We start from the raw sequence: 17,566 nt of genomic DNA, 5'->3' as shown, positions 1-17,566 counted from the left end.
GATAAACACACACAGCAATGAATCCTAGCGGAAGGAAGCAAGTCTTACTGTGGTCCACTGAGAAGAACCAGTCCCCCTTATTTAAGAGGGGAACAGCTGTACCTACAACCATTCTGAAGAGCTCCTTTCCTACAAGCTAATGACTAACTCTCATGACTAGGATGAGTCTGAATAACCAAGTCTCAAAGGACAACTCCATGTCCTTGGCATAGGCTGGACTGCACAACCCTAGCAGCTTCAGGTGGGATAAAAGGCATGAAAGATTATCTTTGGTGACTGGGGGTAAAGGTTTATTTGGAGGATTTCTCAAAATCTAAACTTGAGTCCTCTTGAAGAATTCTAAGACACCGGCCACCGAAAGCGATGATGGCCAACGGTTTATGAAAATTCTTAGTTTCTCCTTTTCCTTAGAATTCTCTCTAAATAACCAGGTACCAATTATTCAGACATCGTAAAAATATATATATATATCCAAACATGAAGGAAATGTTATACCTCTATATTTAGAGTTTGTTATTAACAGTTTCACATTGTATAAAATTAAGGGCTTTCATACCTTACAAGTCAATAACTATTCTACAGTTAACCCATGAACTCCAGCGAGGATAACTAACACAAAGCCCTTCTATAAAAGTTCAGTAACTTTGGGGGGGGGGGGGGGGGGGGGAAGCACTGTTCAACAAATAGTAAGGTAAATACAAAAATATTTACCTCTCTTATTAAATATACTAGCCGTTAAGCCTGTTAAAACGGGCGAGATTTCCAGCAACCCTCCTCACCGCCGCTCCCTCCCCCCTGCACTGACCTGACAGTGCCTCTCACCTCCGTGTGAAAGCGCTGCAGGCAGTTCGCTCGGCTGCTGCCTGCAGCGCTTCCACACGGAGGTGAGAGGCGCTGTCAGGTCAGTGCAGGGGGCCCGATACGGAGGGGGGCGGGAGCGGCGGCGGGGATGGGGGGGGGAGGGTGTAGGTTGGTGCGCGCGATGTTTGTTTGCAGGCTCCAGCAGCAGTGGCAGCGTCCGACAGTCCCACCGACTCCACTTCCCTCTCTGTTCCGCCCTCCGACGTCATCACGTCTTGACGCGCGGGCGGGACAGAGAGGGACGTCTCTACTGCGCATTTGCAGGTGAGTCGGTCACTTGCCATTTATATGTTTGATAGATTCACAAACACAATATCAAGTTCAACCACAGTACTACAGAGTAATACAAATAATCAAATAATACATTAATTACATTAAGGCCTGAAAATGCAGTGTTATAACCGCCACCAATGTTGTTAGATTTGCAGTATTGCTGAATGCTGCTCTTTATTTTTTTCCTTTTAAAGAGAGAAGGTGGGGGTGGCTTAACGCCGGTTTAATAAAGAATACTCAAAACAACTTATTTTAAAATAAGGCCATCTCCTCTGCTCCATCCTTTTAGTCCCTAGTTCAGCATAAGAACTGAGGACTGCCCCTAAACAAAGACAAAATATATATACTTATATTGTTCTTACCTCCCATAATCGAAGAATATCTTGAAAATTAAACTCCCTTTTAAACCTGATCAAAAGCCATCGGAAGCAAAAGTACAGATATCCCGAGTCTTGAGATTCTAAGAAAAATAATCACAGCCCTCATGAAACTAAAACTTCCTTTATCAAGCAAATATGTACTGCTTCAAATCAATATTTCCCTAGTCATAAAACCTATAACTTTAAGCTGAAACTATGCCAAACTTTTGGTAGCTATGAGCCCAAGCTATTATTTTATATACAGTATATGGCTACTATATTGTGAAGGTAAACCCCAACACAGCCTACAAATTTAACAGTGCAAACAAAATACAGTTGGCATAAAAGGAAGAAAAAAAAGTATGCTAATATTTCACCTTTTTCTGAAAAGTTGAGTAGTTTCAGAAGAGAAAGGTTTGATTCTATTATATGTGTGTGAACACCCTTGAAGCGCAAAAGTATTTCATAAGACTTACCAAGGTAGCTGCAAAAGCCACTGTCCAGCAAGCGTAGCAAACTACTCAACTGGATGAGCTGCGTCTTCATACCCTGCATCTGCTCTTCAAAATTCTGATGCTTTTAAAGGAGGAGGAGGAGAAGGGGAAAACATGATCACAGGGTCAGTTTCAACGCAATAATGACCATCAACTCAAGTAGAAAGATCCACAATGTCTGTTGATTAAAAACATCCAGGTAAGCCTAAGTAGAAGTAACAACTACACTGCCCTGGTGTGCTGGTTAATACAATAAAATGTAACAAGAGCAACTGGGTTTATTGCCGCCTGACTTTTAAAAAGAAAAGCTTTCAAGAGAGAACAGAATTGCCATGCTAGATTAGAACCATGGTCCACCTCAGCTCAGCATCCTGTAGCCAAAAGGGGCCAATCCACGTCACTTAGCAGTATCTCACCTGCTCGATAGCTAATAGCCAATGACCAGGAAGAATAGGAAATAGAAGCAGCAAGACACAGACTAAATGCATTAAAGCAATTTCAGCAGTCAAACTATGCATGTAAGTGTCAATATACTAAACTTACAAAAGTTACTTTCTAAGAAATAATGTTTAAAGTGACCAAATCCAGCAAACAAGTTGTAATTGCTCAGTTAACAGTTAAAATAGGAGAATTTGGACTTACCTGTTAATTTCCTTTCCTTGAGTCTTGCCAGACCAGTCGAGATAAGCAACTCATACCCCTGCCAGCAGATGGAGCAAGAGAAAAACAGCTCAGAGCCTACTTCACTGTCCTTACAGGGGTTGGTACTGTCTTCAGCTCCCCAGTATCCTATATTAAAAGTTAAGAATTACCTTTGGTAGTCTTATGTTTTGGGTTTCCCAATTCATCCCCAAAGCTAAACCTGGTGAAATCAAAATCAGTTTATGGTCACTAACAATTATTTTCAGAATGGGCTTCAACGTACTCTTTATTAACTTTCTACATTTGTCAGTCTGAGAACTCTTGATTACCATGATTTCCATGGGTGGGTTCTGGACTGGTCTGGCAGGATTGAAGAAAAGGAAACTAACAGGTAAGTCCAAATTTCCCTTCCCTTATCATTTATGACAGACCAATCCAGAACAGTGGGATGTACCCAAGCTCTGCGACAATCCACAAGAGTGGAAGAAGTCAAGATTGTGTTGACAAACTGAACCCAATACAGGCCATGTTTCGGCTCCCAAACCTTCTTCAGGGGTTGTTTTAAAAGCCAACAGGACGATCATAAATTGGATGACAAATAAAACATCAACACTAAAAAGCTCAACTTCGCTAGTTCGTTTTCTGACAATAAATGCTTGTTTGATCATCTTTGAGATTGTGGTTGGCTTCTTCTATTCTTGTGAACTGTCTTTGATTACCAGTGGGAGATTTCGTTTCCTGATTTGTTTGTCATATACCCAAGCTCTACCATAGCTCTCAGAACTCCTACACCTAAGGTGTCAAACCTCCAGACCGGCATACCCATGCTGAGGCACTTAGAGCGGAGTGCAATAGAGGCAAGGACACTATCTTACCAATATCCTCTGGAAGGCAGAATCTAACTCAGTTTATGAGGACTCTTGTGTTCAGTTTGAGTTAGCTTGCTGGCCCTCTGGGACTTACATAAGTAAATAAGTACATAAGTATTGCCATACTGGGAAAGACCAAAGGTCCATCAAGCCCTGGGATCTTGCCAGGTATTTGTGACAAAATAGGCCACTGTTAGAAACAGGATGCTGGGCTTGATGGACCTTCAGTCTGTCCCACTATGGCAATACTTATGTTCTTATGACTTATCATCAGAAGACAGAAAGCCTAATTCCATCAGGACTCAGGAGGAGGAGAGTGCTGGGCACAGAGATATGTTTTCCTTTAAAATTACCCAAGGAGACCAACCTCTGCCTCAAGATCTACAAGATGTTACCCTTCAAGGCTTGAGAAAAAGGGGGATCCGAGACCTTAGGACTAAACCCAGGTTCTAATCAGCAGTCTTGCATGCTCAACTCCCTGGAGGACAATATCCCATCTGTCAAAATAGTGAGGGAGCTTCTGTGCCTGTGTCCCAGAATCAGTCTTTGCCCTCCGTGAGAGCTGTGTTTATCTTCATCCCAATCTCTTGTGGAGGAAGAATGTTGAAGAAAAAATAAATCACTAAAGGGGAATGGTACCCCCAAAAACTGAACTCAGAGGCTTCAAACTCCTACACAAATCTTCTATGTGGTCCTCTTTCTCATAAGCAAATACAATATCACCCGACACTATGTACCCTTGCCATATTGCCCTATTCTGCCAACAGCCAATGGTAAAAGAGAAAGGAAGGGATGTTTCAGGAACAAATCATCTGACTGGGGGAAAAGTTGAAGCACTCCAATTGGCCCCTTCATAAAATGGGTCAGGGTATATCCAGGCTCCCCAGCAGGAATATGCACAGGAGAGTGGATGTAAGCCCTGGTTCTGCCAGGATATCCACCCCCACCCCACCCCAAAAAAAACCCCCACACACATTCTCTTTCTTTGGCTGAAGAATTTGCTTGTTTTGAAGTTCCACTGAGCTGATATAAGGTCTTATTCACAAAGATGCCCCACTTCACTCCTAGTAAAGCCACAGCTGCTTCTTCCAGTCCTTACACTTCATGGTCCCAAACATTTGATCCATAATGGTTTGAGTCATGTGTGCTGCTGCCACTCCGAACTCCATCCAAATCTGACACACTGCTTTCTCTCAGCTTTGCTCCCATCAGTAAATAGTGTTGCCTTGCTTGCTCCCAAGCTAGAGGACAGGACTGGGAATGCTACCTGGCTGATTCTGGCCCTCAGCTAGATCTGGACTTGCTGGTAATCCTCCAGGGCCACTGTCACCATTTCAGCTATCCCAAACCACAGCTCTTCTCCCAGCCTGGCAGGTCCATCATATAGTGCAAAATAACCATAAAGGAGACTCCCGATCCATTCCCTGTCAGACAACTGAGAAATCACCTGCTCAGGCTCCCTCCACAACCTCCCTAGAAAAAATGAAAGTAGCTTAGTGATGCAGAGCTAATGGAAGTCACCCTGAAAGGTGTCTGAACAACCAAAGAGACATATGGGTCCGAGTCCAAGGTACAACATACAGGTACATTATCCTAGCACCTAGACCCTACAAAAAAAGGCCCATTCTCATGGAAGAGGTGGTAACAGGAGATCAGGGCACAGAGTGAGGTCTTGAGCCCCTGATGTGCTAGGGCATAAGACCATGATTTTCTTAGGAGACAAAACGGTTCCCCTATGTTCCAGAAGTTAAGCACAACAAAATTGTTTTTCATGATAAATCATCCTGGCTACTGTCAAACTCTCCTGTGCTGATTGTCCTAAATGGCCAGACATCTGAATTCACAACCCCTTGACCGACAGATAATTGGGGGCATAATTAGTCCAAGGGGAGAGAGCCTGAATCTGTCAGTGACTGATCACACCTACCGAATCTGAGAACATCTGGGGTAACTCTTAAAAGGAATGTCCCTAGGTATCCACACAGGGAATTAAGGGAAGAAGTCTGCCATTCTGAATGGGGACCCCAAGGACAGGCAGACTCAGAGCTCCCTTTTGAGCCCAAAACCCTAACACTGCCCCTGAATCCTACATTGAAGTTGAAAGGAAATATCCCTGAGTCGTGTCCAACAACCGAGTGAGAAGATTCCACATTTCCATGAAGGAGCACAGCTGGAACACAGTGGTTTGCAACAAGATGTTGTCTACCTTGGTCAAACTTTGTATCCAGGACTACCTTCCTGAGGTTGGGAAGGAGCTGCCAGAATAGTATTGCTCTGAATTTGAATCAAAAATGACCAGTATTGTTAGGAGGGGCCTGAAGTGAGGAAGGACCTCTCAAATACTTCCAGGCAGTCTCTGAATTTTTAGTCCCAAAAGTTCCAGGCCTTCTTCAGAGACAGTTAACTTTTACAGAGGATGAAACTGTGCAACCTGTTCGAGACTGCTGTCTGCCACCCTGCATGGAAGCTCCTGAGAACCATGGCTGAAACACTGTGGCCCTGTCTTGAATTAGCCCTTACTAGACAATATGAAGAATCCAATCAAAGGGGTTCCTAGAATTATTTACCTCCATTGTGCAAGACTCACTGGCCATTAACCTACCCAGGACCTATTAGGTCCCGCATAGGAATGTTCAAGACCTCTCTCCTATGCATATTGTTACCTGTAGGAAGGCCGCCATGGCCCCAACCAGGGGATGCTGAACTCAACACAAAAGGACTCGACATGGAGCCACTGCAAATAGCTGCTTGGAATGAGCTGGGTGCTAAACTTCCACAGAAATATAAGTACCTGTATACATGTAAACCGTTTTGAATGTAGTTGCAAAATACCACAGAAAGGCAGTATATCAAGTCTCATTTCCCTTTCCCATTGTATCCTCCTTCCTAATGCTTGCTTCCAAACCAGATGAAATACACCAGTTAACACACTGACCTACCATGAGTTACTTGCAGCATATCACCTTCCTTTATTTCCTGACATACTAGAAAACAGGTTATACTCAGCTACCTGGTGCCTGCCTGCTCCTAGGCCAGGTCAAATGTTGCAGCAAACACACTTAACTGCCATGACTTATCTGCAGTGTGACACATCATCCCCTCCCACCCCCAAATAATAAAACAAGAACATACTGCAGAAGTGTTGGGAAAAAGGAGTGTGATCAGTTTAGAGCCCCTGACCAGAGCAGGAAACCAGCTGGAAAAAAAGCTGCACTGAAGGCTTGTTTTATTTTTCTTTTCACAAAACCTTTAATTGGTCAGCCCACAGGGAACATAGATTTGGCCTCCTCCCAGGAGTTGGGAAGTTGGTCAGTAGACATTGCTGCCACAACCTGCCACAAGAATTGGAGAGAGGAAGAAACCAGGCACCACTGGGTTTAGCACCCCTGGGTTCTGTGGACTGGTCTCCATCAATCCTAGCTCTCTGTTACCAAGGGGGAAGGGAAATTGGCCCCAAAAGGAATGTTGCCTAACGTCCCCCTGTCCCCCCAGACTCAGTCTATGCTCCACTGGGAATCTGAGCCTAAATCTTTCCCAGGAACAGGACACAAGTCTGAATCATCTGCTGAAACCAGAGAAATACTAAAGAGTTGAAGGCAGCACCAGCCCCCTATAAGGAGAGTGAAATCAGTTCTGATGGCAGGGTGACATTACCCACTTGTCTGGACTGGTCTGGCATGGACGACAAGGAAAAGCAAAATCTTTTGCTCTAATATTCAATTAAATCCTGAGGAATATTAGTAATTATACACTTTAAAAGTTCCTCCTGTGCACATATTTATGAATATTTTGTAATGCTGCTCCAACTTTGGCTCCTCTGGAACTTGATTCCACAATTCTAAGAATCGCTCACTTCATCTCCTTAACCACAAAGACCCCAAATGTACCACGTGACTAGATATGATCACTCAGCCAGGCGTGTACCACGTGACTAGATATGATCACTCAGCCAGGCGTGTACCACTTTCGCTTGAATACATAACCAAGCCCATTCAGCCTCAGCACCCTAAAAGCAAAGGATCAGCAATTTAAAATGGGTCCTGGTTTTCACCTGCAACTAATGCAAGATCTTCAAGAAAGGAGAAGCTGGAATCTACTTCAGACATCTCATTACTTAACAACTTATCAGAGACTGGGAGTGTATGTCTGTGCACATTTGCATAGGATTAGTAAAGTTTTTTTATTCTCAGAAATGGTCTTCTCTAAAATTGCCTGAAGTACATGTACTTAAACTCATGCACACAGACTCTCTATATGCAAAGGTTTATGCAATTTGGGTGGAGGTGATCCTAGGGCTAGGAATAGACTTGTGCACATATTTATAAAATAGGGGCCTGATATTCAGCTTGTGGTGCTCAGCATTTTGCTGGCTACTGCTGGTGTTAAAACTGGAAATTGAATGCCAGGCCATGTCCGGGCACCAAGGTTGAATTTCCAGGTTTCCAGAGCTGGCGGTTAAATGCGATATTCAGCAGTTAACCGGCTATGGGTTACCAAATAAAGATAGGATTAATCGCATACATTGGACATTTGTGTGGTCTTATTTATGAGGTTAACTTGGCAGGTTAAGTGCTGAATATCGACACTTAACCGACCAAGTGCCAACTCTGCCCCTGGAACACCCCCCAAATAGACATTTTTTCAGTCTGGTGCTAACTGGTTATTTTTAGCAGCATTAACTGGTTAAATGCCACTGAAAATTAGTGGTTAACCCCAAATAGGTGATTTAACCAGCCAGGAGCTATTTCTGGCTGGTTAAATCGCACTGAATATTGACCCCTTATGTGTACACAAACAAACAGGAAAATTTGTGCATGTCAAAGAGCAGATATAAAAGTGTGCATGTACTTTCCATTGGGTAACTTTCAAAGGGCTAAAGTGTACATCCTTTCCCTTTTGAAAACCAATGTAACCCATATGCACACCACTTAGCCAGTGTTATAAAATAATCCACAGCACATGTAAAAAAAATACAGATCACTCAGCTTGAAAGACCAAATAGGCACCTATTTTGAAGTGATTTTATAAAGATACATAAGCACCTATGTGTCTCTGTAAAATTCTTTTGCGATTCTAATCAACATCCTGACTAAATTGCGGCCACATAAATTTATACCAGCTTGGGAACTGGTATAATTGTACCCGATTAAATTCTTCTCCATATTTTAGAAACTGAACATAAGCATTGCTAGTTCAGCATTTTCAGTTCCAAGCATACAGTAAGTAGCCTATTAGCTTGGCAACTTCTTCCTGAACTTTCTCCATAGTGATCATGGCAGCATTTACCAACAGACAAAAGGGGGCGCTGCCCTGGGCCCCTGCATATAGAGGCCCAAGCCACCCAGTTGCCCATTGGTAAGTTTATTCTCGATTCCACTATCTGTGACCCTTCTCCGCACCTCCCCTCTGCCCGCACGAGTCCTACGCCCCTTCCGCTGCACTCCGCCCCCCGTTCCCATCCCCCAGTTCCCAGAATGCATAGGTAAGTACTTACAACTGCTTGACACGGACAGCACCCAAACTCCCCCTCTCCTCAACCCACCTACCCTCAGATGGTGTACACGTTTAGTACATGCCTTCTTGACACCACGCACACTTTTACATGCAGGATAATTGTATACAAGGCCTTTTACACACATGCAAGAGGTTTTGTGTGCAAAATGCTCTTTACAAAATTACTCCCTTTAAATGAAACGTTTGGGATATCCCATTCCAAAGCAAAATAATTTGCTCTTTACCATTTGATCCATGTAGGACACAAAGCACCAAAAGGCATCCACTTCATTTTCCATCACATATAAAACAGGAGAAAGCAAGTCGCTCATTCCTTGTACGTATCCTTAAAGCAAAGAGATTAGGGCTTACTCAAACACATTCACCAGCTGTACAGTTTATTCTCATTTCTAAAAATTATCTGCACCTTGCAAAATAAAATAAGACAAAATCCGATTCTCACCAACAGCCAGACTCATGGAGAGCTACAGTCATTTTATTATTTTCAACTCTGAATTTAAGGTAGACCTCCTAGATGTTTTACTTCTTGTATTTGCACATTAGGGAATATACAAGCTACTTATGAAGTCTTTCCTCCTGCACCTGTCTGACCACTTCTTTGTCAAAACTTCTGGCAAAGCATTTTGACAAGCTGTAAATTAAGAGGTGGTGTTGGTCTTCTTCAAGCAGACAGAGTATAAATAAATTTGACAGATCAAATAAAACAAATGTAAACACCATAACAGATGGATAATTGATGTAATACTTCATACTAAAAATCTGCCCAAGTCAGCCGAACTCAAAATTGTAATACTCAATTATCTATCAAAGCATCAAAGATAAAAATATTGTTATAATAAACCACTCTGGAGCCTCATTATAGTGCATTAATTATTAGAACATGTACACTTTACCTATCTCAGACCATTGCAAAGAGGAACATTTCGGGCCAACAAAACCTAGTAGAAATTATCATTCCTTATGCCTGAGAATGTAAACGTGCTTTGCTAGTGATGCAGCTGTGTTAAGCTTATTAGCCCACAGGTGTATTGTGGGAAGATCTTTATTTTCCTAATTAGAAACAAAGTACTTTTGTATCAGCAGAAACAGCAGGGGAAATGAACTAGACTGGAATTTTTGACAGCCAAAATAACGGAGAGCCTAGCAATAAACCTATATTATTACGTTTAATGGGAACAGATACCCAAAGATACTACATAGTAACATAGTAGCATAGTAGATGACGGCAGAAAAAGACCTGCACGGTCCATCTAGTCTGCCCGACAAGATAAATTCATATGTGCTACTTTTTGTGTATACCTTACCTTGATTTGTATCTGTCATTTTCAGGGCACAGACTGTATAAGTCTGCCCAGCACTATTCCTGCCTCCCAACCACCGGCTCTGGCACAGACCGTACAAGTCTGCCCAGCACTATCCCCGCCTCCCACTAGTGTCTGGCAGTTTCTATCCAGGATTTGTGTATGTTTTAAAACTTTCACTGTTCTGTTTTTATTTTTAAGGATATTGGACTAGATTCTATATATATCATGCCTAAACAAAATCAGTGCCAAAATGAATTACACCTGGGTGCATTCTATAAACTACGCCTTAATTTAGACGCACTTACAGAATAAGCCTAAATTTCTGCGCAGTTTATAGAATATGCCAAATTCAGTCACGGGCAGTTACGCCAAGTAAAACTTGGTGTAAATGACGATGTCTAAATTACATGTGGGCTGGATGTATTCTATAACCACGTGCATAGATTTTAGAAACGCCCACAACCAGCCCCCGTTCCATGCCCCCTTTTTCAATTGTGTGACTTAGAATTTACACGCATCACATTATAGAATAAGCTTAGACAGTTCTGTGTGTAAATTCTAATTAATGCCAATTAGTGCCAACTAATTAAGTTGCGCACACAAATCCAGAATACAACCGGATTCACGCTTTATAGAATCCAGGGGATTTTGTTTAGTTTATTGTGAACCATTCTAGAAAACTGGGTTTTGCCTAGGAGAATAGTATATAAATAGACAGTGCTTTGCAAATCTCCTTGCAACCTTATATCATTTCTATATTCTGCTGTGTAAAACATACAATTCAAGATGCAGTAAAGTAGGGTCTTGCTTCTCTGATCTACACAACGCAATCCATACTATCAACATAAAAGGTAGGCATATTCAACCAGAAAATCATGCTTACATAAGTCATTACATTCTTTGACACAATATTTGATGTAAATCTCCTTCGTAATATTTCAGATTCAGATCCGAAGACCACCTATTCTCAATACTCTCAACACGATTAAAGACCTTATAATGCTCTGGTGTTTATGTGATGGTGTCTCACGCTATGCTGAGGACCTTGGGCATGTGACACAGACCTCCAACTCTTCATCAGCACAACCTGAGAACACATTAGCAATGTATATCCCACATATCACTGGTTCAACACTTGTATGTGTAACTCTCTGCTTCTGTAACACTTTGTGGGCTTTCACAGCGGTCTCAACATTGCCAGCTGTGAGAACTAGTCTTTCATAGCTTCCTACAGATAAGAATATGGGAGCGTGGAATATATCCAGCATCATATCTAAAAACATTATACAAAAGCTTTTCACAAAAGGCATGCGGTTTACAGACAGTTTGCAATATGGGGGTGATTTTATATGAGATTTATATATATGGTCTACCTAAATGATCATCCGACCTTCAAAAGATACCTCGCGACCTACTTATTCGGTAAGGCTTATGCTCTTGACCCGCCCCGCACCGCTACCTATTGAATTCTATTTTCTATCCATATTTTCCCACCTCTGCTATTACTCACTTGTCCCTTTCCCTACAATGCCGCTGACTGTTTGTTGAAGATTTGATATATGCTTTTGTAAATTACTGTAAGCCACATTGGGCCTGCCCTTGGGTGGGAAAATGTGGGATATAAATGCCGTAAATAAATAAATAAATTTGAGAATGTAGAAGTGTGTTTTATTCAGCTAGGCACTTAGAAAACTGTCCCAGTGCATACATGCATAGAATAGGTACTCAAAACACACAGGGGATGTTTCCCTAACATTTATGCCCCAGTTAGATGCGTAAATGTTCAACTTCAGAACTCTAGCATATATGCTGGCATTTATCATACTTCTGTTATGTGACTGTTGTTCTGTGTTGTTTAAAAGAGTATTATTTCTGCCCCGTATCACACTATTCCTATTAGGATTCAATTTGCAGTTATCCAGTTTTATCCCACTGACTGTATTTATGCTTATTATTTGGTCGTTTTACTATTAACAAAATTTGCTGTTAACAAAATTGTGATTTTTACATCACACTGTACAATGCCTCGGATGGATCTCTTTATAAAGGTGGTTAATAAATCCCAATACACGTGCATTAAATATGCACATACATGCTGGATATGTGCCTATGCGTTATTGTGTAAATGCACACAGTTCTTACATAGCACTATTTTAGAGATGGGTGTACACACTGCCCCGGATTCTGTAAAGGTCGCCCAAATTCGGGTGCAGATCCCAGATCAGCGCCCAAAATTAGTCAATGGGCTCCAATGAATTCATAGTGTTAACAAGCATTTAATTGGCACTAATTCGAGCACCAATCTAGCTAAGTGCTATTCTATAACAATGGGCACCTAAATTGAACCAGGTGCAAAGCAAAAGGGGGCGTGACCACGGGAGAGGCATGGGCGGGTCAGGAGTGTTCATACAGAGACGCAGGGATCTGCACCCAATGTGTGTGCCAGGATTTAAACCAACTTTCAGCTGGCTTAAAGTCCTTGCTCACAACGCTATTCTAGAAAGAGTGCTCATCCTGAAGTGCCCTTTATACAACAGCATTCAGTGCCGAATTTTCAGCACCATTTATAGAATCTGGCCCATTATGTGGAGTCTGAGCAGAAAGTGGGCACAGCACACATTTTGTGCCTATCTTATACATTTAGGACTATATATGACGACAGAACAATCCATGCAGGAAAAAAATACTCATAGGTGTATTCTATAAAGTATACCTAAACCTAGGCATACTTTATAGAATAAGACTAAATTTATGCGCGGATTATAGAATACTAGTAAAAAAGCCCCGCTTCTGATGCAAATGAAACGGGGGCTAGCAAGGTTTTCTTCTGTGTGCATGTGGGAGTGTGTGTGTCCCTGCCCTCTGCCCTCTCTCCCCTCCCCCCTCCGAGTCCTTCACTGTTACAGAGAGAGCGATTTGATTTCGTGCTTTGCTGTGTTTTCCTTCACTGTGTGTTACAGAGAGAGCGAGGGCGGGGCAGACACTCATGGGGAAACTGGATATCTCTGTCCCTGCCCTCTGCCCTCTCTCCCCTCCCCCCTCTGAGTCCTTCACTGTTACAGAGAGAGCGATCTGATTTCTTGCTTTGCTGTGTTTTCCTTCACTGTTTGTGTTACAGAGAGAGCGAGGGCGGGGCAGACACTCATGGGGAAACCGGATATCTCTCCCCCTTCACACTTCCGGCTGGAGGCTTCATTTAGAACGTTGGTGGTGCCTTTTATATAGAGAGATGACAAGTGCTTGTCCGTGTAAATAAATTTGGCAGTGTATTCTATAGATTTTAGAAACGCCCACAACCCGCCCATTTCACACCTATGGCCACACCCCCTTTTCAACTATGCAACTTAGAATTTAGGCACACCACATTACAGAATACGCTTACACAGTTGAGCATGTAAATTATAATTAATGCCAATTAGTGTCAATAATTGTTAATTGGATTTTATCAGCCCTGACTGGCTTGTTGGAACCTACATTTAAGGGTACAGTTCTAGAAAGCAATGCTTTAACGGATAAGCTAACATTTACACGCCTAGTAGGCATTTAAAGGTCAAGAATGGCATTTACGCAAGTGTGTGAACATTTGCGCAGAAATGCACTATTCTTCAAATACCTACTTCACTTATAGAATGCATAATTGTAAGGGGAGTGCACACAAACAGAATGTGGGAAGAGCACAGGCGTGACTCACATATCATATATAATACAATGCTATAATTTACATGCATAACTGTTGCATTTAGCTCTATGGCTGGCATTAAGTACCCACACCAAAATGTTAAGAGTAATATATGCTTGGTTAGGTTAGTATTCTGCCTCAGGTCCTTTAGAGAAGAGGCTCCTACCAGTGCCTGTTATGGAACTGGTCTGATAGTGACTTTTTATGTGATATTCATGTAGGCATTCTCTGGGGAGGGAATGGGTGGAGCGAGGGCAGGATCACACTTATGCATACATTATACAAAATACGCTCCTACCTCAGGGGCAGGAGTAACTGTGTGCAGCAGCTTCCAGGGCAGAACTGCTCTCAAGTGCATATGCCACATTTATAAAACAGATGCATCAGTGATGTCTATGTATCTTCCCAGCCTGGGCACCCTGTTACGAAAGTACCCTTTTATAGGAACAGGACAGATTGTGCAAGTAATCAGAGCGGACTGAAATCTAAGATTATGCACCAAGCTAGTCCCAAGAACTTCTGAGGGCCACGTCTCATTAGCCCATTAAGGCACATGCATAGAACATGAGCAATTTTTCAACTGTCATTTCTGATTAGGACCTGAATTTGCTTTCTGATAATGTTACAAACGCCCAACCATATTCAATATTTGCCAATTCATAAAAAAAATTGGTATGCTGGCATATTAACTGTACTGCTTTCACAAATGTTTTAATTACGTGAAGGACAGTCTCATCCAGATTTTCAATTATAATGTTATATCCCAGGCAAGAGCAAATAAGACAAGCTCTGAATGAATGAGCTTCAACCCACTTACAAATCCGTCCCTTTAACAGGCCAGGAAAGACAACGGGCAGAGTGAACTTACAAGGAAGGAAACAATTTATACTTCCATTACATTTTTCTCTTATTTTTTTATTTTAGTTACATTTGTACCCCGCGCTTTCCCACTCATGGCAGGCTCAATGCGGCTTACATATTGTATACAGGTACTTATTTGTACCTGGGGCAATGGAGGGTTAAGTGACTTGCCCAGAGTCACAAGGAGCTGCCTGTGCCTGAAGTGAGAATCGACCTCAGTTCCCCAGGACCAAAGTCCACCACCCTAACCACTAGGCCACTCCTCCACTGTTGCTACTATTTGAAATTCTACATGGAATGTTGCTATTCCACTAGCAACATTCCATGTAGAAGTCGGCCCTTGCAGATCACCAATGTGGCCGCACAGGCTTCTGCGAGTCTGACTCACAGAAACAGAAGCCTGCGCAGCCTTCTACATGGAATGTTGCTAGTGGAATAGCAACATTCCATGTAGAATCTCCAATAGTAGCAACATTCCATGTAGAATCTCCAATAGTAGCAACATTCCATGTAGAATCTCCAATAGTATCTATTTTATTTTTGTTACATTTGTACCCTGCGCTTTCCCACTCATGGCAGGCTCAATGCGGCTTACGTGGGGCAATGGAGGGTTAAGTGACTTGCCCAGAGTCACAAGGAGCTGCCTGTGCCGGGAATCGAACTCAGTTCCTCAGTTCCCCAGGACCAAAGTCCACCACCCTAACCACTAGGCCACTCCTCCACTCCACTTGTTTCTTTAACCATTTTTCCCACTACCCTCCCCCCTCCAATTTCAGATGTATTGTTAGATGTTGGAAGCACCAGTGGAGGTGGATTCCTGGTGTTCCTCTTGGTCTCTGATGGCAGCTTCTCCATTCTTCAGCGACAGCAGCAAAAACTCCTACCACTGCTTCCCCCGTCCCCACTCTCTAGCAACAAGACGCCACCCTGCTGCCCCTCCCATTTTTTTCTGTGATGATGTAATCTCTTATTGAACCCCAACCCTCTGATGGCAGTGGCAGCTGCGCAGATTTCTTGCCAGTTCCTACATTCTCCAGTGACAGCAGAAACTGCCACGATTGATCCTTCCACCCCTCTCCGCTTGCACTAAGTTTGTATGTGGCCACACATGCACACCACATACAAATGAAGGGACAGGCAAACACACACAACATCCCCAAAAGGAAGACGACGACAGGATGAAACAGCAAGGAACAAAAGGAAAAATTACTACAAATATCCTCTCCCCTTTCCCCTACAAAAAACACAAGCAGTAATCATCACAAATACACTATTTCTCTTTACACATTGACAATCAATTAAACCTTACTTATTACATGTAAATACTGGTTTTTTTTGCATAATGCTGCTCTTCTTACCTAGATCAAAATCATACATGCAATACGTCATCAAAATGTCATGCAGCAAAATCAATCCGGGATTATCTTGGCCCTCATAAAACTTGTTTGTTCGATCTGTTCTGTTGACATCTTTCTCTAAAGAGATGGAGAAAAGTTTCAAACACTTCGGAAAACAGATAAAAGTTTTCAATAAGCCCCTATCTTACAAATACAGCATGGTCACTTAGTTTCGGATTTTCACACAAAGTCTATCAGGAAGCTTTGAAGAGCTTGATACATCTGCATTCACTGATTGCTATTTCCAAATACAGTGAAGTAGCATTAAAGAATATGTACTTCAACAAAAATATATATATATTTTTTACTCACCCAAAGATGACTTATAAAAATAAAAAAAAAAGACTTCAAATATTTAGTAAAATGTTAACAACAGAAGTGGCCTCCATAAATTCAAAGCAACAGTTTAAAAGCACTTCAGCTTAGCTGGCTGCAAATGTCACTCAATAATGAAACTTAATGTCACACAGTTTGGTGACAATTTGCATTTTTCATCATCACCCTTTTTAAAGCAAACATTTCTTGCAACTTCAATTTTTAGAAAGGAGATGCAGCCAAAACTCACATTTCATTAGCTCATTACTGTCCGATATGATACATATGTTTTCAAATTACAATATCTAAAACCAGAGGAGTTAATATTTTACATAGTAACATAGTAGATGATGGCAGAAAAAGACCTGCATGGTCCATCCAGTCTGCCCAACAAGATAAACTCATGTGTGCTACTTTTTGTGTAAACCTTACCTTGATTTGTACCTGTCCTTTTCAGAGCACAGACCGTAGAAGTCTGCCCAGCACTATCCCCGCCTCCCAACCACCAGCCCCTCCTCCCACCACCGGTTCTGGCACAGACCGTACAAGTCTGCCCAGCACTATCCCCGCCTCCCAACCACCAGCCCCGCCTCCCACCACCGGCTCTGGCACAGACCGTGTAAGTCTGCCCAGCACTATCCCTGCCTCCCAACCACCAGCCCCGCCTCCCACAACCGGCTCTGGCACAGACCGTACAAGTCTGCCCAGCACTATCCCCGCCTCCCAACCACCAGCCCCACCTCCCACCACCAGCTCTGGCACAGACCGTATAAGTCTGCCCAGCACTATCCCCGCCTCCCAACCACCAGCCCCGCCTCCCACCACCGGCTCTGGCACAGACCGTATAAGTCTGCCCAGCACTATCCCCGCCTCCCAACCACCAGCCCCGCCTCCCACCACCGGCTCTGGCACAGACCGTATCAGTCTGCCCAGCACTATCCCCACCTCCCAACCACCAGCCCCTCCTCCCACCACCGGCTCTGGCACAGACCGTATCA

At 42.8% G+C, this 17,566-nt stretch overlaps 1 protein-coding gene across 1 annotated transcript in view; it reads right to left on the bottom strand.

Moving 5' to 3' along the window:
- Window positions 1-17,566, bottom strand: part of TBC1D15 (TBC1 domain family member 15) — a 114,004-nt gene that overhangs the window by 16,893 nt on the left and 79,545 nt on the right. The window contains exons 12-15 of the mRNA XM_030214306.1: window positions 16,215-16,331; window positions 9,237-9,337; window positions 1,970-2,069; window positions 1,497-1,594 (exon numbers count right to left, since the gene is read on the bottom strand). Coding sequence (XP_030070166.1) covers window positions 1,497-1,594; window positions 1,970-2,069; window positions 9,237-9,337; window positions 16,215-16,331 — 416 coding nt within the window. The remainder of the gene's footprint in view (window positions 1-1,496; window positions 1,595-1,969; window positions 2,070-9,236; window positions 9,338-16,214; window positions 16,332-17,566) is intronic.

Source organism: Microcaecilia unicolor, chromosome 9, assembly GCF_901765095.1.
Source record: "Microcaecilia unicolor chromosome 9, aMicUni1.1, whole genome shotgun sequence".
NCBI lineage: Eukaryota > Metazoa > Chordata > Amphibia > Gymnophiona > Siphonopidae > Microcaecilia > Microcaecilia unicolor.
The sequence above is the reverse complement of the archived record's forward strand: the minus strand, read 5'-3'. Positions and strand labels throughout refer to the sequence as shown.